This window comes from Microtus pennsylvanicus, chromosome 4, assembly GCF_037038515.1.
Source record: "Microtus pennsylvanicus isolate mMicPen1 chromosome 4, mMicPen1.hap1, whole genome shotgun sequence".
Lineage (NCBI taxonomy): Eukaryota > Metazoa > Chordata > Mammalia > Rodentia > Cricetidae > Microtus > Microtus pennsylvanicus.
Window position 1 is genome coordinate 131641742 of NC_134582.1, and position 25776 is coordinate 131667517.

Consider the following 25776-nt stretch of genomic DNA (forward strand, 5'->3'; position numbering starts at 1 on the left):
TAGGCTTTTTAAAATAAAATAAAATAAAAGACATAATTCTATTTAAACTTCTGAAAACTAAACTTGGCAGTTGAGTTGTATAAACACCACTAAACACTGTATTAGTGTTTTTGTATCAATTGTCATATCTGCAATGTTCCTTGTTAGGAAGTACACACTATATTTCAAAGGTCCCTGCCACATTAAACCAAATATATAGATGAAAATATATTGCTATTATTTTTATAATGCCCAAATTATAATTTCTTCTCAGCATCCAAAATCTTTGGCTCCCTAATACCACAAGAACTTAAGTTTAACTTTCATTAACCCAGTTTTCTCTTATTAGCATCTTCATTTAAGAATTAGTTTAAAATTGTATAAGATGTATAAAATACTTCAGAAATGAAAGGTATAGTATTATTTTTCTGTTGTTGACAAGTTGGCTTTCCATCATGAGCACTCTCTTTTCACAGTAAGGACAATTTAAACTAGAAACTAGAAACCGGGCAGTGGTGACACATGCCTTTAATCCCAGCACTCAGGAGGCAGAGGCAGGCGGATCTCTGGGAGTTCGAGACCAGCCTGGTCTACAAGAGCGAGTTCCAGGACAGGCTCCAAAACCACAGAGAAACCCTGTATCGAAAACCCAAAAAAAACCAAACAAACAAACAAACAAAAAAAACCCCTATAAACTAGAGAAGTACATCAGGGAAAAATAACTGCTTCCCACTGTCTTCTATGTGCTGCACATTTAGACGTCTGTGCACCCGCCATCTTTAGCTGAAGATGCAGAGCTGTCACAGTGAGGCTTCCTTTATGCCATCTGTATTATAAGAGAGCACCAAGGCTGCTTTTTATTACAAACTGCAAAGTATTATTTTATGAGAGTCCTAACCAGAACCTATTGAACTTGGTAATAGACAAGAGTTGAGTGGAGTCTTTTTAAATAATAAATCCTTTCTCCTGGAAGCATAGCAGCAGATCATAAAATCAGCCTGAGTCTATGTGGCTATAGGGCAGCAGCGCCTTTCCATAGCCTAACAACAAGCAGGCAAGAAGACGGTAGGAATTGTCACATCACAGAGTGAAGCTGAGGGGCATGCACAAAACAGAGACAGTGTTTTTAACTTTTTTCCTAAGCAATTCCCCCTATCACCATGTTTTTTAAAAACTGTCAAAAAATTGTTGTAATTCAAGAAACAACCCAAAATAAAACACTAAATGTTCAACCATAGGTAATTAACAAAACAAATTATACTCCTCTTTTACCATGAACATCAAAGGCATTCTTATATTACCATGGCAATAATATCTAAGGAAGATTATGAGTGGCTTTCCTCTAAGCCAGCAGCCACCATTTTGGAAATTCATCTCTGCCCTCTTACGAAAAGAGTGCCCCAGCTAGGCCTGTTGACTGCCCTTGTAGAAGGGTGGGGAGGGTCATAGATGTCACCTGAGTATCCACTGCTCCCTATCACTGTGCTGTGCAACTCTGCCTTCATTGCAGATGGCGTCGGGGAGAGTTAGAGTATATAGACAGGGAAGAGTAGATAAAGGACCCTCCATCTGTGCAGATATGGGCAAGCCATGATCCTTACTGTGTAAAGGTTTTCCAGGTACAGCCTGTTGGGAGTCAGGAGTACTTACACCCCTTAGGTAACCTCTCACCTGTGCTCTGGAAAGAAGCCCAATAAACTCATTGGTTCTCAAGAGTGAACTTTGGTGGAATCATGCTTAAGTTTGAGGCTGGAGCATTAGTAGTAGGGGTATTGTTGCCATGGTGAGAAGTTTTTTTTAAATGTTCATCCCAGGAAGCAATATTAATAACAACACCTTTGGAAGGCCAGATAGTGTATTGATACCACAGGCCGGTAAAAGACACAGATGGCCAAGAGACAGATGAAGTAGGGAGTTTTATAATATTAGTAACTTTTGAATTTTGGAACATGAGAATTCATTATCTATTTAAAAATCCAAGTAAATTTTAAACTGTAACTGGATGATTCAATTTTATTTCCTTAAACTAAAATATAATTTCTTTCAATCTTGAGGTTTGATGTGTCTCAGAGAAAGAAATGTAAGATTACCAATTCACAAACTGCAGAAATCATGCTAAGACAAGTACTGAAGCTATACAAAGGTCATTCGCAAATGGCCTTGTCTTCCACGAACGCTCTGTGGGTGGTGCACAGAATGTTCTGCGCCAGGAATGCTCACTCGTGCTCTACTGGCAATTAGGAAAAAAGTCAGTCTAAGAGAAACATTTATCAAACACTTCTTGCTCTGAGAAATAAAAGACTAGCTATGAAACATGATTATTTTAGATACAACCTTACCCTTTGGTAAAGCACATGGACCTTCTGGAGGTGGGCTTAACAATATCTAGTAGAAGAGCATATCGCAGCAACAACTTTGGTGGTAAAAAGTACTGGCTTGGGTCAACATCTTCAAGAAACTCTTTCAGCATCTGCACAGAGAGGTCACTGTCCTGCTGGTGCTTCCTGTCGATTTCTTCTGCAGTTTCAAGCTTAAAAAGAATGGTATCTTTTCCTGAACACTGTGTGCTGCTGCTATCAAAGCAGGTGCTTGGTTCAGGACTCTCCACTCGGAGCTTATTTTCTGCAACGACTGAACAGGTTTGTGGCTGTAGAGTCGCACTGTTAGGAAACTCCATCAGTATCTGGCATTAAATTAAAAAATACAAACTGTCAACCGTTTTATTTAAAATAAGAGATAAATCAATAGTACCAACTGAACATGTGGGAACTTTTTAGCCTTTATAAGGTTGACATTAAAAAGATAAACATAGTGGTCTGCTTGTATTTACACAAGCTGTTGTCAGAAGTTATTAGTCATACAGCCATACAGAAAGTGAGCTGCAGAGGATTTATTTCACCGAATTCCTGTTTGGTGTACTTATTATGGAAAAGCTCACAAAATATAAACACAGCATCACAAGGGGGAAAGAAGTTTTAAAAGCAATGTTGACATTGGAAAATGTGCAGAGAACTAAAGATTACCAAACTCCTCCATTAAAAAGGAAATGCTGCAACATCCTCAATTAGAAAACAAAACTCACAGTGCTTTTCACTGAGAATATTCATGTGGGGGTGGGGTGGGCAGTGTGGATGATTTGATATAGAAACTCATAATCTCATATACTTCTATTTTACAACTGAGAAAAATACTCAAGGAATTTCTAATGATTAAGTCTTCCTTAATACACTTTTCACATTGCTTCTGAAACTGTCCAGACAGAAAGAACACCTGTCACTGGAGAGTCAAAATGATGACTAGACTTCACTAGCCGACCTACTGGCTTCTGAGCTGTACTGGGGACGGTTACGTGGAGCAAAGTTCTTTGAGCCACTGCAACTCTGTTATCTTTCCTCATTTCTTATGAAAACATAAAATTATTTACCAAGAATCTCAACTTAGCAGTTGAGAATTTGATGTTGGCTTATACTAATGATTACTACATTTTAACCAATTAAGATAAATAAAATTGGCATCATGGAAAGTATAATAAATATGTTTAAACAGGCCATTTCAAAGACAGTACACTATATTTTATCAGAAGTAATCAAAGGCTTTAAGTGGAAGAGAAAATGACAAATGCAAAAGTCAGTGGGCCTGGAAGTTATGGGGGAATAACAATGCTAATGATAATTTTCTAACTTACAAAGCTTTGTGAGCTTTAGCTCTATTTAGCTTAGTGAAAAGTAAACCAAAGAGGAGAGATAAAAGTAAACACCAGGAGAAACAGAGACCTGGAAACGGATATGAAGATGACCTGTATTATAAACTCTATAGGCACTGTAGCCCTGAGTAGGTACTGAGAAGAAACTGGCAGACCGAGATTCATTCACGAGTACACAGTAATAGCAGCAGCAGCAACAATACCTGACCAGGGACCTGAAAAGGTAAAGGCTCTGACTGAAGCTTTGCAATGAGAAAATATCGTAGCCTCGAGTTTGGAATACCAAGCTGCAAGCAAAACAGAAAGGCTAGTTACCATATGAAATTTGGGAGATTTATAGCAACTTCAGCATAAAGACGCAGACAGATATGCACCTTATTTCTGCCAGAGCAAATATGGCTACTGGTTTTTGGAAGACTTCTTCACAGAAGAATCTAAGGCAGTTACCTTGCTGCTCTGTAGCTTTCAGTGAATGATATTTCTCCCAGACAAATGCATTCATAGATCATAATTCACAAGTAAGAAGAAATAGAGACATTCTGTATTTGTTATTGATAATATAATAGTGGTAAAAAAGTAGATTAAATTCAAATATAGATATTTTTGCTATTCTTACTTTTACTTTTAAAGAGGAGGATGTACTATACTCTAGAAGAGGCAATGATCAGAAATAAAGTTAAAGAGATCAGTTACACTGCAAGTTCTGACAACTTATATATTAAATTTTTAAACTACATTTTCTTTTCATCTGTGCACAAAGAGCTATATAATATAGCTAACGATGATGAGAAACTAAAAGGAATGGCAAACACAGCAACACTTACAACATCAATCTTTCAATCTTGAACAGTGCTTGCAATCTAATGTCATTTAACAACAAGGAATTATAAACAATATGTCCACTTTGCTTTCAATCTTGGACTACTTTGAGCATTACTGCACACAAGACACCCTAATTCAAACATGTAAAACTCCATTTATTTTCAAAACCTACAATCGTTTATTTTCCAAAAAGAAAAATGCATGAAATTTAATGAACCTATTTTATGTACAGGTAAATCAACAAGCATGGACTGTGTTCTTCAGAAAGTAACAGTCATGTCTGAGTCAATTTAACACTTACATGAAATATTAAAAATAGGTCTATATTGTTTATTACATCAAATTCCCCGGGGTGGGGAAGCCCTTAAATGATCACTCATCTAAGGGTTTGCAGTTGTGACACCTACAAAGGACGGAGATAACAGAAACTCCTGATGCTGAAAACCACAGGCTTCCATCGTCTGTATCAGCAGCTCTCTGCAAAGAGAGAGACCCAGCCCTTGCTTAGACATGGCATCCTTATATAACAACACACACAACACTTCATCAGCAGGAAAAACCCAACGCTACTAAAGCCATTTAGAGACAAGTCTCCCAAGTCATTACCTGAGAAATTGCATTTTGTTTTTAATTTATTTTTCAATATAGCAAATATTTTTAATCTTCCTTCATATATTATACCCTGACCACAGTTCTCCCTCTCTCTTCTCCCCCAAGTCTAAGACATGTGCAAGACAAATATATGCTTTACCTTGTAGATGATACTTCAAAACCTTTAACATTTTCTAGAAGAATATACTTGGGTAATTTTTGTAATCTACAAGCCAAAACAAATAGAAATACAAATATTTCATTACAAAGAAGTAAAAAGAAAATCACAACTTGTAAGAAATGGAGGCTTAAGTAACTTTCTAGATTTTAAAAAAAATGAATTTTAAATCCTATTTTATTCATTTTTCCCAAGACATTCTATACTTGAACAAGTTCACACCTGAAGAGTTAACTTCCACTGAAGCATAGCTTATATTCTGGCTTTCACGGGCTTCTGCATGGCTCAAAGGCTGCCATTCAGCCCCGATGGCAGCGTTCACCAGCACTGGCAACATCTGCATGACTAGAATGAATGAGCAGCAGCAACCAAATTTAGGTGGCTCCTGACAGCTCTGTCACTCACTGTGGAGGGAAGCATGCAATTCTGAAACATTTGCTGTAGTTTTATTAACTGTGACAGAAGAAGGGGGCATGTGGCAACTTCTAATCTCTACAGAGTGACAAGCATTACATTCTTCCATACTCATAGCTTTAAATTTAAGGTAAGTTTGCAAAAATCTATATTACCTTGGGAGAATATCTAGAATGTACAAGAAGCTATTTGTCCTTGGATCAGTCATATCCCCTTGTAGGCCAATCCTAAAAAAGCAAAGAAAACACAAAAGGAGTTTATCAAAAATTTTACATAATGATACCAAAAAGACTTAGTCAGTTAAGAGAATTCAAATAAGTTGATCTTTACCATAAGGAACAAAACAGGAAAGAAAGGAAAACAAGTTGGCTGGGTAGGTGGTGATCCCAGTAGATGACACTCGTGATAACCACCATTTAAGCAGACTGGACAAGAAGGGACACTGAGATAATCTTGTTCGGTGTAAACAGACCCTTGATCTCAGGGTTTAGACAACCTAGGGTCGGCACGTGGAATCAGGCAGCACTGGGCTAGGAAACACAGTGGACAAAGTTCACAGCATGGCCAAGGTTCAAACAGAAAGGAACACTAGGATGGGGTCTGGAAAACAGGACCAGAGGGTCAGGGTTTCCACTTCGGTGCTTAGTAGCCTCATGGTCCTAAGCTACGAGACATCTCTATCAATCTATCAGCGGGTCTAAGATTAAAGACTGGAGATTAAACTGGTCTTAAACAGATTCCTCAGAAATCTCCAGTTCTATATTCTTTCCCTTTCCACCTAGAGCTCAGATATCAACTATGGAATCGCGGCTGCAGCAGCAGCTGGAGTTAGGCTAACCTACAGAGAAGATGGCAAGAGGGAGGACCCTGGGCCACTGCAGCTGTACACGTCCTCGGGCTGACTTCTGCTCTGTGCATACTAGGCCACACGCTCCATGTGCTTAAAGCCACCTTCCCATGGGGTGTCCTCTGCCTTCTCCAATAAACTCCCACCCCGCTTTCCTCACAGCTCGAATGGAAACTCTGAAAGAATTCCCCTCTCTGGGCATGACACATGCCACTTTCTCCTCAGTGCTCTTGTGGTCTTGCAGGATTCTTACAGTACCAAATGTCACTGTTATGTAACACTAATTTATGAGCCATTCCTTTCAATTATAAACTCCAAATATCAGGAACTACAGCATCAGACACACTACATGGCATTCAGGCACAAGAACCCTCAGGGAGACAAGCTTCCTCAAGTTCAAAGACGTTACAGCACAAGATTATTCATCTAAATCAAAATATTTATTATATATAACACTTCAGCCAGCCATATTAATACAAAATATATAAATAATTAAATAATGGTTCTGACCTTTGTCTAACTGTATAGTCATGGGAAAGTTAAACATTCTATGCCTCAGTTTCTCACCTACAAAATAATAGTAACATTAAGACTCTATTAATGTGGCTACTTAAAAATAATATATCTTATTAGAAAAAATAAATTTGTTTTAAGACAATTCCTTGAAACACATTGTTAGAAATTACAAAATAAATCTGAAATTAGAAATTATAATGTGGCTATGAAAAATCTGAATTATCATATTAATTTTGAGAAATACACAATTTGTAAATATATGCTAAACTAGCTTTCAAATTTTTACATAAGTAATTTACAAATGAAATATTTCTGAGGAAAATTCAGTTTCACTGATAAGAATTGGCTCTGAATGCTCAACATTTTATAGGAATTAAGGTAATTTGAAGCAAAAATAAATGTACCTTAGATATACCTATAACACAGTATTAAACATACACTACTGAACAAATTATTTTGCTCTTCTGACTGTAACTGTCAATTCCAATCTTGATGCTGGATTATAATATGAGTGCAGGAAAGGATACATTTACAAAGTGCTTTAAAGCTGTGCACGTGCAGCTAGGGTCTTAAGCTCTTCCTGCTTCCCTTCTTTCCTTCTTCTGTCTCTCCCCTTTCTTTTCTTATTGGTGGTGAGGGATGTATGTGTGTCATGATTTGAACACAGGGCCCATGCATGTTAGGCAAGTATTTGCACAGAGCTATATCCTCAACCCACACAGACTCTTCCTTAATAGAAAATACTTATCATACATACCTTGTGAATGGCTGACAGGGAGGGCTCATTACAATCATATTGAAAGATAGCTTGTTAAACTCTTCCAGTGAAATACCCTAAGGAATGAACATTTGGAAGAAAGAAAACACGCACAGAATGAAGAGAGGAAGTACTAAACAATTAGAACTAAGGAATCAGACATTGCAGGTTTGCCTAACACTGTGCTTTACACAGATTTCCCAAAGCAATCTTGTCAGGAAAACAGTGGCTTCCTCCACCACACCTGTCCCTTTAGGAGGTCTCAGGTGTAACACTGCTGTTTCTGGACTTGACCAAGTAGAACTTTATTTATTTTTTTAATTTATTTATTTATTAAGGATTTCTGCCTCCTCCCCGCCACCGCCTCCCATTTCCCTCCCCCTCCCCCAGTGAAGTCCCCCTCCCTCATCAGAACTTTATTTTGTAAGTAACCATATTTGGCAAAGGTCTGGGGAATCTTTAAGCGCCCATCTATCATTGTGCTTCTCTCTTTCACAAGTGTGATGTAATGAATAGCCAGAACGGTCAGCTTAGTACTATGTCAACTTAGCAGAGTAATAGTAACAGACAAGAGTAATTAAAATGACCCCTAATCTGTTCCATTTACACATGCATATAAAAACACACATATATGTACAAAAATGAGAAATACATGTCAGTATTTCCATTACTAATTCCCATTAAGCACTCTTGGCCAGAAATACAAAAAGAATAGCCCAGTATCACAACCTCCCTAGTTATTATAACAAATCTCTAACAAGCATTAAGTATTTCAATAAAGTGGGAAAGTTTATGCTCTGAATTCTATGAAGGGTGAGTGAAATCGGGAACATGTCAGCTGTAGCCACTGAATTAAAAGTTAGTGACATGTATAAGGCCAGGAAATAACATATGAATCTTGAGAAGTGCTCATAATTTTTAGTTTTATTACAAGAGATTAAAATGTTCAGTAAAAAACACCAAATTTTATGAATACTCTCAGACAGAGTTGTCCTCTTTTCCAGAAGGATCTCATTAATTCCTATCAAGAGAATCCTTACTTTTGACACTGGAGCATTTCTAGGAGAAAGCCCACTTTGGGTCCACTGTGAGCATCCTTCAGATAAGTTTTGATAAACCTGTTTATGTTTCGTTTGTAACTATGGAGTCTGTACTCGTAAGACAATGGTTTTCCTATCTTGTAGCGTAGAAGTGATAAACAGTGAAAACTCGTGGCTGGCTATTCCTTATCCTGTTCTGCCCAGTGAGAGTATTTTATGCATCAATTACCATTCAATCATTTATCTGCTGTCAGCTTTAAACCCTCTCATCCTTTATCAGCATTTTCATGGCATTTCTCTGCTCACTTTATATGTACAGTATGTTAGCTCATTTAGCAATTTTTATAAATCAATCCTCTACTATTTCTGAGTAGCATTTACCTGGCAGGCATTGTTGTATACAATGAGCAAGCCCAATGAGGTGTCTGCTCGTGACATTTACACACTAGTCATTAGTAATTTCTCACTTGCTAGCTAAGTACTTTGGTTTCATCTACAGCTTTTTCATTAAGAAATTCCACCGCTGGTTATGAACCTGTGTTATATCTCAGCCCGACCATGGATGATAACGAAGACTTTTCTGGCAGGCTGTGTGGAAAAAGTTGCCTTCCTCAAGACAGGCCTGGTACACAGCCAAGACCGTATCGCAGTCTCTGAAGGGCGCTGCTGTCACGATCTTGCTGCCATGGACAATCCTGCTCTTACACTCTAGTTACCATCCCTGATCCACAGCGTTCGCCATCCTAAATGACTTCCTCTCTCCATTTGATGCCTGTCACAAGTCACCTGCTAGTGTCTGCTAGAGGAGGAGGAGACCAGAAGAATTTCCTCCCGCCCCTCTCTCTGTACCAAGCACTCTTCCACTTCTTAGCCTCCCACTCACCCTGTCCTCGTATCTTAAGCAGGGAGACAGCCCCCACCTTGTGCTGATCCAAGGAGACACAAGGTAAATCAGGGTTTTCAGTTAAGTTAGATTCTGGCTGATAACTTTATGACCTCACCTGCATATGTTAACTGGAAAAGTCAAACCCATAGAGGCAAAGAGTAAACTGTTGAAAAACAGTGGTGGAAGAGCACCAAGTCACTGCAGTGAGTTTGGGCATCTATTGTATGGCATGGCGATGTGCTTTGCCCCGCCCAGCAGCTCACACAAAGTAAGAATGTAGGGGGAAGAATATGCCATTTGCTCAATGTAACCATTTCTTAGCATACATATGTGAGTACATATAAACTATATTCCATACAAATATATATAAAAATTCCTATTTCTTTCCTGCACTATAAAACAAAAAGATAGTCTTCTTTTTTTGCCTCACAAACACACAGATTAATGAACTGACTCCCCTTTGAGTGAGCTAGAATTGCTTCCCCCAGCCCCTTTTCTTGTTTCCAATAATTTTATAGACTGTGCATATATAATGATTTACCATATCTATTAAAACTAGCAAGGAAATATAATTAAAGTTTGAATTCCTTAAGCTTCTATTAGTATATATCTAGAGATCTCAATAGGTCCAAATACACATAGTTTCTCATCATTTCTCTTAAAGAGTAGAACAGACAAGATATTAAATTATTAAAGTAAAATATTCAATCAGTAGTATATTAAGAATTTGTTGATTTAGCTTATGTTTGGTTACATCTACTTTAAAATATTTATATTAAATTTGTTTTTGTAATAAAAGTTTTTAATAAGATAACTGGTACTGCCATTTGCTATCTCACAGAAATTATGAAACCTAAATTTACCTAAGTCTGTACATTCAATTCAGAATTACATGTTTTGGGTATTCTTATTCTGAACGTGTTTACACTGCTACTTTCATGATGAGAATGCTAAACTGATTCTGGTTGGCCATGAAGCTTATGATGGGCACCTTATTAGTTATTATCATACCTCGCACTGTAGTCAGGGCTAAGAATCGATATCTAAACAGATGGTGGGCCTTGGGTGAGGACCTGCTACTCCTGCCCAGATAAAGTGACAAATAAAAGACTATGGTGTGCTCAGCCTTAAGGGAGACCTTTGCCCCCCACTTACACGTGTGTGCATGTGTGCACTCCCAAGGGTTGGAGATCATCTTAGAAGAGGAGATAGAAAGGTTGAAAGATCCTGGCAGTGAACAACTACAATGAAATTCTATAAGAGTTTAACTTCTAACAACTTTACCTTCATTTGAACAAAGCCAAAACAACCTCAAAAGCCCTAAAAAGCTGTGTTAAATGTAAGTGCTATTGAGTTTGCACATGGTAAACTTCTGTTAGAGCAGGCTACCATTGCAGGGAAGAGACTGAAAAACTAAAGTAGGATCTCACAATTGCCACAGCTTTCTGCTAAGTAATTATTTCTAGACAGCAGTGAAGGGAGGCAACTCCCAAACAGAACCAAGTAAGCTAAACAGTGGAGGAGAGACAGGAAAGAGGTCAGGGTGACTAACTGTGTCACAGGATGAAGGAAGCACACATCATCTGCACAGCTGTCCCACTGAACCTCTGGGATCAGTCTGTGCACACAGCAGTCATGACACCGTAAGATGGAGCAAAGAACATCTACCAGGGAAAGGACAGTTACTAAGAAGACATAACTTCCAGGTTTTACATAAGATCAAGAGTCACTTATACCAAGTAGAGAGCCTGTGTATGTATGGCAAAAATCCCACAGGACTTACATTGCCTGAATTCAGTATGTATTAAAAACTACCACTATCAAAGCCTTGTGTTATTGAAGTAAGAGTTGATATATTCATCCTACTGAGAAAAGGGCCCAAAGCTGCACCCATAAATACGTGATCTGTTCCTTATAACATGTCATGGGAACTGACTAAAAGACTACCCTTCAGCAAATGATCGACTTTACATTCCCTTACGGTGAAAAAAAAAATAGCCCATTCTGCATACTGCATGCAAAAAGTAAGTGTGAATGGATCATAGATCCAAATGTAAAACCCAAACCTACAAATCTAAGGAAAAAAAAAAACAGAAAAATTTGGAGAATAAAAAGGTTTCACCGAATACACTAAAAAAAGTTCTGTGCAGGAAAAAAAATTCCTATAACTATAATTTCTGTTCTTTGATGGAAATAGCTAAAGAAATAAAAAGGCAGGCTATAGAAGTAGAGAAAATATTTGTTATATCCATTCTGAACAAATAAGTTTAATCCAGAAAATAACTGCACACTTCGCATGGATGCCATTACTGTGCATAATTGACAACTTCATGAGAATTTTGCATGTAAAATTTCTACAATAAGGAGTTAAGGCCTTATTTTCACAGTAAGAAATATTGGGCTCTGTTGTGTTTCCTTTTGCTGCCCTGTGGATAAACAGCTCAGAATGGAATTATTGGACTGTGTGACAATTATCTGCAAAATTATGAGATAACAAAAGTTTCCCAAAGTGCTTTAATAAATCTTACATTAGATCCATCAGTGTCTCAGTGAGAACACTCACACATCAGCAGACACTTGCTGTTGCTAGTCTTCCACTGGAAGAGTATGGGTAAAGGAACTTACTCGCCCCCGAGCCTGACGTTCAATCATCAGAAACCACATGATGAAAATAGAGAATCAATACCTGCAAGTTGTCCCTTGAACTACACACACTCACACACACACACACACGCATGCATGTGCCATTGTATGCACAATGTCTCTCTTTTACAAACACACCAACAAATAATAGGAAAAAAATGAGGTGTTCTTATTTATTTTTATTGAAAATCATTTTTTCATACAGCTTATTCTGATTATGATTTCCCTTCCTTATCTCCTCCCAGATCCTCCCCACCTCCCCACCCATTGAATTCCATACCTTCCTTCTCTTTAGAAAACAAGCAGGCCAATAATAAAGTTTTTTTTTTCTTAAAAAAAGAAAAACCAGAGTAAAATAGAACAAACATGCAGAGAAAAAAGAAAAGAGAGAAAAAGCATAAGAAATACACACAAACCCATATAAACAAAAAAATGGGAACCATAAGAGATAAGCAAAAGACAAGCACAATAAAAAAAAAAAAGCCTAACCAAATCATTATAAGACAAAATCTCCAAAAGTACTATTGAGTTTATTTTGTTTTGGTCATCTAGTGCTCATATTCATTTCAAAACAGAGCCCATGATTGGTGAAGTATATTAACTCTGACAAGGTTGCTAATGAGCATTCAGAAAGTAATAGCCAAGGAACCCTTCCTTATTGTTACCACGTGCTGTATTACATAGCTAGAAACTGGATGTGACCATTACAGTTTGCTATCTCCACTATCGAAGCTAATGATGTTCATGTCAATCTTTTCTTTCAGAGAGCAAATAGTGACCTCACTCTTTGAGTGTTTTAAATAATTTACTCTTTCTTTTGATAGAATTTAAAACATTCATTCTTCTCCTAAAATTTTATTTGCACAACTTATTTTCCAATTAAGCCACCAGAAACCAGCATTTAGGAATTGTTAGTAATATGCATTTTCACTGCTATTATATTATTAAAATAATAATATATACTCACTTCGATAGTCTTTGCCAGTAATTGTGTGTGAGGAAAATTATGCTTGTATACTTCATTAGCAACAGTATTCACATCAATAGCAGCAACCACGTGTGCGGGGATACAGCTTTCTGGAATGATAAAAGGAATATCTTCAATATCAGCCCATCATAAAGAATCCAGCAGTGCGCCGACTTTCTCCCCCAGCCTGATCTCAGCCCACAGCAAAGAACCGTGCAAGAGGAACAGGCAGGAAGTGGAGTCTTTCAGCACAACGTTCAGTTTTTCTCTCTGGCAGCATGCTGAGTGCTGAGAGTAAGACTTCAACTTTCTTTTGCTTTCTTTTCCTTTTCTTTTGGAGCCTGTCCTGGAATTTGCTCTGTAGAGCAGGCTGGCCTCAAACTCAAAGAGATCCACCTGCCTCTGCCTCCCAAGTGCTCGGATTAAAGGCGTGCAAACACCACCGTCTAGCTTAACTTCAACTTTCTTAGTTGTCTAAGGAGATAGCTTTCTTTTCTCATTAAGCCACATGTTTATGCCCAACACAGTTTTCTAAGTTAAATAAAAAACAGGAACACATAATACACTCTGCAAGTCCCATTATTCAGAACTTTATATAAACAAATGACCATGTGTTCTCACTTTCCTGTATTAAGAAAAAGCTGATTCACAATACCACTAAAAATGCCTTTAATATAAATTTATTTTGTTATAACAGCTTCACTGAGATATAACTTACACACAACAGAATCACCATGCTTAGAGTTTCATTTTTAAATGAGATCAATTCATTAGTGTCCAGTTGAAAAAAGTTCAAAGCCTAAAAACACACATTTTTAACAGAGCTTAAGAGACTGGAGAGGAAGAGAGGCTCAGATTAAGGCACACCTTGCTGCTAAGGAAACACATTCTCAAAACAGCTTTAAATTCAAAGAATCTGAACATATTTTTGATGGTAATTAAAAGTTTGAACTCTGTAAGTGTGGCTGTTGTTACAGACCATATCCAAAATCAGGAGAAAACATGGGGAATTTTAAATATAAAAAGCATCTGAAACTTGAGAAAGTCATTGGTTAGCATAACAAGATTACCAGTAGGTCCAAACAGCTCTCTTTATTAGCCATTTGTTGATTACCAAGCAGCTTTACTTGGTGCAGACATTTCCAGGGTCTAGCAAGCAGCTGCACAGATCACAGGACAAAAGGCAGAGAAAGACCCCCATGCTCAGAAGGTCACTGCAGCCTTTCACTGAATCCTAGAAAAGAGAGACTCAGGAGAAAACAGGGACTTAGATGTCTCCACGTGAATATTCTATCGGGTAGGCCCAAATCACTCAGGTGTTCCCAGGTACTTCCTGGCTGTGAAAAAGGACAGTCCTCCGTGCCTTACACATGGGCACTAGACTACTTAATACCACAGGTAGCTGCCTCTGGCTGACTTTAAGTTTAATAACTAGTTTCTTGATTTGGGATATATTTGAGGTTATAAATCATATCTTTGTTTAAAAGCATGAAAGACTTCAAAACCTAAAACAAAAAGGTTTCTAAGCCAAAAGGTATGCAGATTAATTTTAAAAATCATGAAACTTACTAATGTAAGTCACTAATTACTATGAGAACTCAGAATTCAACTTTGCTGAATGACATAAATTGCAATCTCCATGGTGCAGCCTGCTCGTAGTCCCCACAGAAGCAGGCAGGATCGCCTGGAGGTGGCTAGCATGACTTTCATCTTTTTTAGGTCGACTGAAAATCTAATCATGTGCTGAATCCATACCATAGTCAATAAGTAATTTTATGCTCTTGTATTATATGTCCGGAGGACATAAAACCTGACAAAAAGCTACTGCCAAATGAGTGTTTCATGTGGAGATCCAAAGCCTGATGAACTGAAAAGTAATTCTCAGAAGAGAACGGACTATGAAAGTCAATGAGCAAATGCAGTGCTCTCATGGACGGAGCACAGTGTTTCAACTGTTATAAAACTAGAGCCTCCTGAAGATAGAAAGACACAAACACACATAAGAAGGGTATCTGAAACCCGAGCATGTTTCAGATTTTGGAATATTTGCATATACATAGCAAGACAGCATGAGGGTAGGACCCAATTATAAACATAAAACTCATTTGCTTCCTATAAACCTTGTACACATAGCTTGGAGGTCATTTTAATTTAAAAAAATCATTATTTATTTGTTTATTATGTTGTATAAACCTTTACTCAGTGAGCCACTACTGAACCATCTCTGGCCCCAATTGGATATAAAATGTTTGGTTTCTGGGCATTTCTTTTACTCCGATCAATCATATGAGATTGAGTAGAATTTTCCACTTGTGGCATCAAGATGATTATTAAGAAGTCTTTGATTCTGGAGCATTTCATGGTTTACTGTTTTTATTAGGATGCTCATCCTGTACTAACACATTTCTGACGCTAACTTCAACTTGATTTTTTAAAATATTGTTTAGGTTATGTTTAGGTATTTAAAACAAATGTTTAGGTATGCTTCTAAGGAGAAATTAAACTCATATATAACAATGAAAAAAGCAAGTTGATCTTTTTATGGCAACATCTAAAACTGGACTCCAAAGAAAGCCATCTCAATATTCTCTAATAAAATAGTTTAAATACACAGGAGAGAAGTTTTGAAAATGTCGAGGTGGAAAGAATGCTCTAGAACTGTGCCCCTGTGAGCTCTCTCACTTGTGATCCAAGAATTATTCTTAAAGGAGCAAGAACTGGGACAGGAACCCAGCAGTGTTTTGGAAGGAGCAGGGTATGTGCTTTCTGGTCTTTGCTCCAATGCTGTGCATGGGTTTAATCCATGACATTTCAGTCACTATTCTGGGTTTCATGTTTACGAATAGGAAGCACAGTTTTTTAAGAAGGTGAGACATTCTGGTCAGAGAAACACAACGCACTCTGTTGTCAACATTGTAAGGCAAGATCTACATGGAAATGACAAGGGCATCATGTTTCCATTTCTGAGGACTGAAGTTTACTTTGAATAGCAATAGTTTTCCTTCTTTTTCTGGAAAAGCTGTAAGGAAGAACTTAGCTGGTCGTAAAAGGTGCAAGTTCATTCTTTCTGGCCTAACAGATACACTGTTCACACATAGTTACTACGTGGGAGAAATATCAAGTGTAGAATTGAGCAGTTCATGCTGAAATAAATAGTTCTTAGGAACTTTTGTCTTCTTTTTCATCTACTTTCTGATCTGGCCCTCATAAAAGTTGGGTAAATATGTAACTGGCCTCAGACTCACACCTGAGATATTTAATCAGGTAGCATGTTAACACTGACCTCTAGTTGTGAGACTATGGATCAGATGAGGATATGGAAGGTCTATTCTTTCATTCAGAGTGACAGCTCAATGGAATAAAACATGAGGTAGAAGTGGACCTGTAAAGGCTTTTAATTTAAAATATTTGCTAACTGGGGCAATTGGGACAGGTAAAGGCATCTCTGCCAGCTGAGTATGACAACACAGACCAGGGACCACACCAGGGAGAGGATGGATGCCCCACACAAACAAACACATGGCTCATGTATCCCCAAATATACAAATAAATAAATAAATACAAACAAATATGAAAAAATAAATAAATGAAATCATTTTCAAATGTGTTTATTGCTATTAGCAAATACATTTACTGGATTTCTTTAAAAGCTGTTTGCATGTTTAGACATTTCTAAGAAATTATTTCAAGGCATAAAATGAAGACTAAGTTCCCCCACTTGGTACAGCAGAAGGTCCCGCAGGAATATGCTAAGATATGTGGGCTGAGATCTGATTACACCCTTGACACTGTATCTCAGAACTGAAATATTATTTTCCAACAAAATATAGAAAGACAGAAGATCTGAAGAAGCAGCATGGGAGAGAGAGATGGCAAGTTACTGTATAAAAAGAAACACGTGAGGGGGCTTACAGGCAAAAAAAGCAAAGATGTCACATCAGAAAAGAGAACACAGTTCAAAAAGCAGGGAACAAATTTTGAAGGAAACTTGAGAAAGGAAATTGAGGCACAAAAATTCTTTTCCAGGAAGTGTTTGGGGAAGCCCAATTAAAGTAGTGCTCCTGTGAGGAGGCAGCCACTAGAGCCCCTTCCTGTCTCCTCAAGCCCGCCCTGGAGCTTTCCTCAGAAGATCAGAAAGGTCATGCAAGAGTCACTTTTGTCAGGGCCACAGAGTGGGACAAAGCACCGACACTACCCTGAGGCCTCAGAATTATCACCCGTAGGGTTAAGGAGTCTTGACTTCCCAGGCAGGCGCTGCCCCTAAAAATTTTGTTTCTAAATATAGGTAGCTAGGATGAAGAGTTACTGTAAAACTCTAAAGCAGCTCCTCCATCCAAAGGGCCTCTATGGTGAGCGACAATACGGATGTTCCACATTTGCATGGTCTGATAGGATACACACATGGGTAGCTAGGAAGCATTTAGCCCAAGACCAACACTAAGGAACTAAATTTCTCTCGAACTCCATCTTAATTTAAATGCAAACAGCTGTGTTTGGCTGGTGGCATCCATACTGAGTTTATAATTACCAGGCTCAGGAGAAGTCCTGGCAAAGAGTGAGCACTCCACAGTGGGGAAACAGTGAAGAGAAATTCATGTTGAAATTCTCACAAGCTACAGTATTGGGAAATGTGCTCATCCTCTCTAAACTTCAATTTCCTCATTAATGAAATGGATATATATATAACAGCTCCCATAAAGAGCTCCTATTAAAAATAAATGAAATAGAGTCAATAAAATCTCCAGCAACAGGAGATATCCAGTAAGTAATAAAACCCCCACTGGCCACTTAGCACTCATCTGAAAAGTTACAGACCACATAGTGTTGATGACAGTTTAATTTTTATCATTATTAAACCTAGGAAATTAGGCCAACGAGAAAATTTAAGTTGTAACTATTCAGAGAGAAATATCAGAAGTATTTCAAAGAGATTGTTAGAACAGCATAAGCAGAAAGCTTTTACAATAGTAACTGGAAGGCTTTAACCTCCACTACAGATATTCAGTAACTGTAGATATTCGAAAACTGATGTCAGAACAGCACTGAGAAAAGCAAAACTTTTCTTGGCCTTGCTATTAACCCATGGCAGGAGACAACAGGGAGGATTAAGCAATCCTTTTCCCCCAGAATATTACATGCTTTGTCTAATTTTCAGGAAAATAGTCCAAACAAAAAACTTCTAATGAAACTTTCTGTGCCCAATACTCAATGAGTGTTCAGGAAAAGAGGGTGGAGCTTCAGGTTATCTTTCATGACCTGCCATTCTGGACCCAGACCTCAGTGCCAAATTCACCGTGAGAAGCAGAAAATTGGTGCAAGAGGAAAATTCCTGCCCTGTCGTTGTCTATTTGCTTTCCTAACAACTATACTGTAAACTGCATGGCCAGGGCTGGGGAGCTCATGAGATGGTTCACTGGGTGTGAGTGCTTGCTCTGACACCATGAGGACTTGAATTCGAATCCCCAGCTCTCAGAAAAATCCAGGATGGCTATGCATGCACCCAATCCACATGGAGTAAAACCGAGATATATAAATAAAGAAATCAATTCCTAACGACATGATTTGGGTCACTACTTCAAGTTCTACTTCAAATTTAGAGGCATCCTTTAAATGAGTATGTTTAAAACTTTTATGCCAACAAGTTTGGGGTGAGTTTTGTCATTTGCAGAAAACATTTCTACTAGCCACTCAAGTGAATGCACACGGACACATCTTTGCTCCTACGAGGAAATGCATTTTAAATGTCAGCTTAAAAGGCAGGGCACTATCAACATAACAACCTGATTAGTCAGCTGGCTACATACCTGCAAACAAAAATACATTGTTTAATCAACATTTCCCAGGTGTCCTAAACTGAGTTAAGGAGGAAGGATTCTTCATGTACGGGAGGAGGAACTTCAGGAACTTTATTCAGAGCAACTCAATACCCTATTTCTCTATATAGATACTAAATACAATAAATACAGAGTAAGCGATTTGGAAATGGTATCTCTGCTATTTTTAAAGGAACATGTAATATTTTCAGTTCTACAGTCCACACATTTTTCTGGTTTTAGGCCTAGTTGTCTGGAAACTTGTACTAAAGAAAACTGTGAGCAAGTATGAAAAGATATACATGTAAACTGCATGCATGTATGAGAACACAACCCACATCTACTGATACAAAGTAAAAGCGCCGAAGCTAATTACAGAATATCCTGTTGAGTCAGGACCTGAGTGTTGAAGTCCATGTGGCCGTTTGTTCAGATCACAACAGGGAAAACAGCAGATGTTATCAGTGGTTATCTTTGTGATGAAATTTGCAGGAGATAGGATCTTTGCTTCTTTGCACTATTCAATTATTTAAGACAGTGAGGATGAACTACTTCTTGGTTTGTCTGTCTTATTAAGTCTAAATTGATTTTAGAGCCTTGCTCTCACCATGGAGCCCACGCGATCCTTAAACTATTGATTTCCCCTGACTCATACTCTGAGAGTTGGGATAAGAGGCATGCCCCACCATGACCCCAGAAAATGTACTAGTTTTACAATCAGTACAAAGTAAACAAACAAATCAACTTTTCTGATATTGATATCAGAATAAAAGAACTCAATGGTCTTTTTGTTATGAGCCTAAGAAATAAAAGGAAAATATCAAAGATAAACTACAAAAGATACTCCTCAAAACACATCTTTTCAGGCTGTGAACACACATATAAACAACAGTAACTCAATGCATGACTTGATTCCACTGACTCAATGAAAAGAATAAACAAAAGTTAAAGTTCTTTACAGCTCTTTATAGACAGGTATCAGTTAAAGGTCACATCCAGAATTCAAAGGAAATAAGCTATGTAACTAGAGAACCAGCATCACAAATGCATGGGATCCAGCTTAATCAGCCTTCAACAACGAAGATTTTTGAATGCATCTTCTGTAAGTTTGCTTTGAGAGAACAGAGCCATTAGGTCAATGTTCCACTACTGTAAGATATTTGCAATGCTCTTTGCTCTTTGCTGATGTCTTCTCAATAATCGATAACGTCACAATGCTTGACACATTCGGGTAGAAGTCAATAAAAACTATAGGAAAGGACAAAACAGTATTTCACCTCTAGTTAACTATCAAAACTGACATAAAATATAATTATAGGGTCTGGAGAGATGACTCAGTGACTAAGAGCACTTACTACTCTTCCAGAGGACCTCAGTTCAGTTCCTAGCACCTACGTTTTGTGCTCACAACCATCTGTAACTCCAGCACCAGGAAATCTAACAACCTCCAATGGCCTCTTTCAGCAGCCACACACAGCCACACACATACTGTGTATATCTTTGTGTGTGTGTGTGTAACATATTTAATATATAAACAACTATTGTATCACTCATAAATAGCTCCCAAAACTAGCCTCTGAAAAGTCTCTTTCAGTTTGTTATTCTGAGTTCTATTTGCTTAATAGTTAATTCTTTTTGGAAACATTCAACTTTCAATAGTAACTTAGCATGTCAAATTCTATAATAAAAATGTTATATAGTTAGCATGATTATTATTAGTAAAAACAGTTAACTGAGAAAAAAAGAAAAAACATTTACTGAGTACCGTTATACTTCCTACATCTTTTTCTCAATTCTCACAATGCATGTCCATCTCACAGAAAAGGCGTGCACACTCAGAAATGCTTAAAAAAAAAAACAAAAAAAAAAACTTCTAAATTTTCACACAAGCATTATGGAATCAACCATTATTCATCTGACTTCAAAACAAAGGCACTATTTTATCTCTCAAAGAAAGAGACAGCACTGGAAGGCCAGGTGCTGTTTTTAACAAACTCTCAATTATTTGATTTTTACCAATAAAGACTTGGGAGCCAGATGCTGGGGTGAAAGCCTGCTAGCTCAGAAGAGTAGATAAAGCACCCAGCGACTGACCTTCCTCCTCTGTTTTGTCCTACAAGTCCACCCTGTCTCCTCCAGTCTCAAACAAATATTCCCAAATTCATAGTCCCTCCCTTCTACTTCCTGTGTCTCTCTATCTGCCCTTCTGACTTCCTATAACTCTCTCTATTTTTTCTTAATAATTTTATGTTCACTTCCTGTCGACTGGTTAATTGCTCTGTCTCTTGACTTATGACTGACTATATTTAATCCTGTTTACAATATTCAAGCAGAAAGCTCTTTGATTAAACATGTGTGACAGGGCTGAGCCACACCATAACTAGAAATAGGTTTTCCCAATAAATAAACCAATCTAAGGGCTCACAGTCTGATCAAACATCCTGCAACAGTCAGACAACTTCAAATATTTATCAATTTATTCCACAGGTCATTTTTTAATAAATACATCATAACTTTCTATAACTTTATGATTCATGAGCAACAATAAGTTGCCCCATGTGCATTGAGTACTTGCTACATATGCACTGTGTAAGTACCTTGTGTGTGTGTGTGTCCATGTACACAAAGATCACAGCAGGATTTTGAGTGTCTCCCTTCATTGTTTTCCATGGACATTCAATATTCTTATTACTGCTCTTCTTCAAGTAAGTTAGTAAATGGAATCAATGATAGAAACAGAGAATGATTAAAAGATCTGATAGACAGACCTAAGTTGGGGTACTGGCTCTACCACTAAGCTAGCTTATTACATACTCAGTTCAGATCCTATCGTAATAAACTCAAAGCCTGCTGCCACTGCTATCAATCTTTATTAGCTACATAAATACAAGAAAACACCAGAGTGTACTTCATTACAGACCAATTTAAAACCAAAGTTCCTCAAACAGATAAACACTAAAAAAAAAAAACCCTACTTGCATTAATATGATCATGACCTCTTTTATAAGCAAACATCAAACCAAAGATGGAGGGAAAGTAGAAAAGCTACTTTCGATAACAGGGCAGGAATCTCTTAATAGGCCATATATTAACTAATCTAAGATGGGGATGGAGGGAAGGTATCACAGAAAAGTCTGTGACTTAGAAAAGTGAAGGAACACAGAAAGCCCATGGAGTCCACTGAGTCTAGACAAGAGGGCAGCTGGATAGGCAAAAAACAGCTCATAGTCCAGATAAGAAACAACTGTGATTCTAACCGTCATTGTTGGATGAATTATTCCAAAATTCATAAGCACATTTTAAGAAAAAGAATCAAGGTTTGCACTAAAGGATCTATTTGAAGCACATTGTGTTTGGGGGAAAAATAGGAGGAATCTACAAGTTCAAAATTAAATAGTTATGTATGGCTTATAATAAAGTACTAAGTGGCTTTTAAAATTATTTTAATTAAAAAGTTTCAAGATGGCCTGGAGAGATGGCTCAGTCATTTTAAAGTCTAGGCTCACAACCAAAAAATTTCAAGACATGGGGAAAATGCAAACACTATTCGACCCTGCAAAGTTAATAAAGCAGATAGAACAAGTTTCTCTAATTTGCTTAATTTTAAAGTGATAAATGAATGTAAAGACCATAAAAAAAGCAGTGAAACATGCAATATTTCTAACCTAGTAGAGATTTAAAAATCAATATTTGTTGAAAAACATGTACAAACTCAATCCACTGGAAACTGAATGAATGCTTCTTAGCCTATTGTTACTTGTGGTACTAAAAAGGGGAGCAGAGGAGTTTCTGTTTTGTATTTGTGTTAGCAGAACAGACATACACACACCCAACGTTTTTTCACTGCGTAAGTGCCTAGCATACAGTACATGGCAATGGAGTTCACAAAGTAAGAGTTTTTGAGTCAATGTCACAAAAAAATGGACAAAGAAGTTAATTAAACAGTCCCAAAACGAGAGTGGCAGCAATCTGATTTGTCAGGCACCTTACTCTATCTTTAATTTTCGAGGTCTCTTTCTGGAAGTCCTATTTCACACATTTAAAACCAAGCAACAGGTTCAAAACTGCAAAGCCAAAGTCACACTTTTGAAAAAAATTGATCCCCGTTCCCTGGCATCTGTGTAGGCCTGCAGAAGGCACGTTTCTTTCCACGGACTTAACCATGCTCTCTCCCCTTTTCGCTTCCCCTACACACTAATTCTAGTAAATTTCTATCTTGAATTGTAGTTATCGCCTTGCTCCAACCCACCCCCTCCTGTTTTCGTGCCTTCCTCCAGGCTCAGAGACAGCCAGCCTACAATTTGGGCTTTGACACTGAGCAAAGGGGTCCCCTCTCTCCTTAACTTTGTCTGAACCAAATTAAGTTCATTTGACTTCCCAGACCCAAGGATCCCGCCTCACAGACAGTACTCTGGGGCGCCCAGCCTGCTTAGGCTACAAAGCTTGGGGCCAGAATAGGGGAGTCCCAACCTTGAGGGGCGGGCCGGGCGGCGGTGAAGTGGTTTCCAGGGCAACCGAGGTCGGCTGCCACCAGGTCCCGCCCCGCCCTCCGCCACTCGGCGCCGCGTGAGCCGGAACCTGCGGCCCGGAGTGAATCAATGGCAAGTTTTCTGTCCGCTCTCACCTCGCAGCGCGTGGTGCATGCCACCAATGCCACTATACAGCTCCAAGACACGCAGAGGCTCCATGCCTCGCCACCGCGACCGCGGCCTGGAAACTAGGCCTACCGGTCCTCTGCTTCTCTTACCCCCCCTTCCGCTCCGCCCCCTTCGCTTCTGGTTCCGCGGCTTTTCAGTTCCCCAACCTCCTGTTGCTAGCTCAGGCTGGAGACTAAGACAGCAGCTTGGAGCCTGGGGCCTGTGCAGGGGTGCAGAAGGGGATGAAGGACAGACAACTATTAATATGGCCTCCCAAGTGAGAGACAGCCTCTTCGCCTCCTGAGTTGTGCTTTATCTTCCTTGTTTGTTGTTTTCTGTGACCTTGAGTGAGAAAGAAACCCCTCAGTAGAGAACTGAAAACGCCGTTGACTTTGAAGTGAATTACTGATTAGAGTCGTTTTTTAACGGCAGGCTCCTTTTGTTCTTTTCAACTCTGAACTGATCAGGTATTTCTTTGAGGACTCTTGAGCGCGTACCCGCATGTTCCCTGGTGTGCCTATACTACAGTATGGAGTTAAATCCTGGTTACTTTGTCTAGGGTTGTAGGGTTGTGATTCTCACTTCGGAGTTAAATCTTACCAGGTTCTCCCGCAAAGAAAGCTCCAAAATTACAAGTATTTAGAGCAGAGCCCTGGGGAAGCATTGATAATAGAGAGGATGTTTTCTATAAATGATAATAGGATTAATTTTATTTTACCTTGGTAAAAACGCCAACATAGGCTGTTTTTTTTTTTCTTTTATTGAAAATTGGTATCTTTTCCCCCCTTGCAGAATATATCCCGATTACAGTTTCCCATCCCTCTACTTCTCCTAGCCTCTTGATACCTCCATCCCATCCAGATCCACCCCCTTCTTGTCTCTCATTAGAAAACAAACAGGCTTCTAGGGGATGAAATAAGATAAAAACAAAAACTAACACATTGTTATTTAGCAAAGCAAAAAGAAAGAAAGGTGCCTGAGAGAAGGCACAAGAGACAGACCTACTCATTTGCATACTCGTAAAAACACTAACCTGGGAACCATCATGTATATGCAAAGGACCTGCTGAAGGTAAAGAGAAGAAAAAATACATAAATAAAATAAAAAGTATTAAGACGAAATTTTAAAAAAAAGGAAGAACCTGAAACAGCATTATGAGACAAGAAAACTAAAAAGATGCCACTGAGTTCATTTTTTGTTGGTCAGTTACTGTTGGGCTTGCAGCCTACCCTTAAGAGTGGGTTGTTTCCCCAATGAAACTCCCTTGGGGGAAACTACATTTTCATTTGCAAGTGGTTATGAATTGGAAGTTAGTTCTGGGTTAGGGATGGAAGTTTGTATCTACTTCTCTAGAACCCTACCTGGTACAAACCTGTGCAGATCTTGTGTGTGCTACCTCAGTCTCTATGAGTTCAATGTGTGTCAATCATGTTGATTCAGAAGGCCTGTTTTCCTGGTGTCCTCCATCTCCTCTGGCTCTTATATTGTTTTCATCTCCTCTTCTATGAAGCTGCCTGATCCCTTGGGGGAAGAATTTGATAGAGAAATTTCTCTAAGTGTTCCAGGGTCCCTTAGTCTGATTGATGTCTGGCTGTGGGTCTCTATTAATTCCTTTCTGCTACAGGAGATGATCTCTGATGATAGCTGAGCAAGGCTCTGGTCTATGAGTATAGCAGAAAGTCAGTAGGAGTCATTTTGACCCAAGTGCTCCCAAACAACCAAGGCTGTTGCCAAAACTATAAGTTGCTTTCCACAAACTGACAGTGTGGTCCCATTACTGAAGACAACACCTGAACAACTCATTGAACATGGAGAAGTTGAGCTGGTGCTCACATAGAGCCTCCACCTCTGTGTGCTAACTTCTTAGGCAAAGGAAGGTACGCTGCATGCTACCAACATAGAAGCACAAACACCAACCCAGCCCTAAACCTTTGATCTACAATGCTGTCCTCCCTGCAAGTTATGTTACTGCGATGATGGCAC

At 38.5% G+C, this 25776-nt stretch overlaps 1 protein-coding gene across 4 annotated transcripts in view; it reads right to left on the reverse strand.

The window, feature by feature from the left end:
• Trdmt1 (tRNA aspartic acid methyltransferase 1) overlaps window positions 1-23886 on the reverse strand; it is a 34662-nt gene extending 10776 nt beyond the window's left edge. The window contains exons 1-8 of one of the 4 annotated variants that reach the window (XM_075970523.1): window positions 23781-23886; window positions 13344-13453; window positions 7808-7884; window positions 5843-5914; window positions 5256-5321; window positions 4912-4981; window positions 3886-3969; window positions 2319-2662 (exon numbers count right to left, since the gene is read on the reverse strand). In XM_075970523.1, coding sequence (XP_075826638.1) covers window positions 2319-2662; window positions 3886-3969; window positions 4912-4981; window positions 5256-5321; window positions 5843-5914; window positions 7808-7884; window positions 13344-13453; window positions 23781-23844 — 887 coding nt within the window. In that variant the 5' untranslated portion in view covers window positions 23845-23886. Of the gene's footprint in view, window positions 1-2318; window positions 2663-3885; window positions 3970-4911; window positions 4982-5255; window positions 5322-5842; window positions 5915-7044; window positions 7102-7807; window positions 7885-13343; window positions 13454-23626; window positions 23726-23780 lie in introns of those variants that run through there. The other 3 variants (XM_075970526.1, XM_075970524.1, XM_075970525.1) reach the window with 3 other exon arrangements.
• Window positions 23887-25776: the final 1890 nt, after the last annotated feature.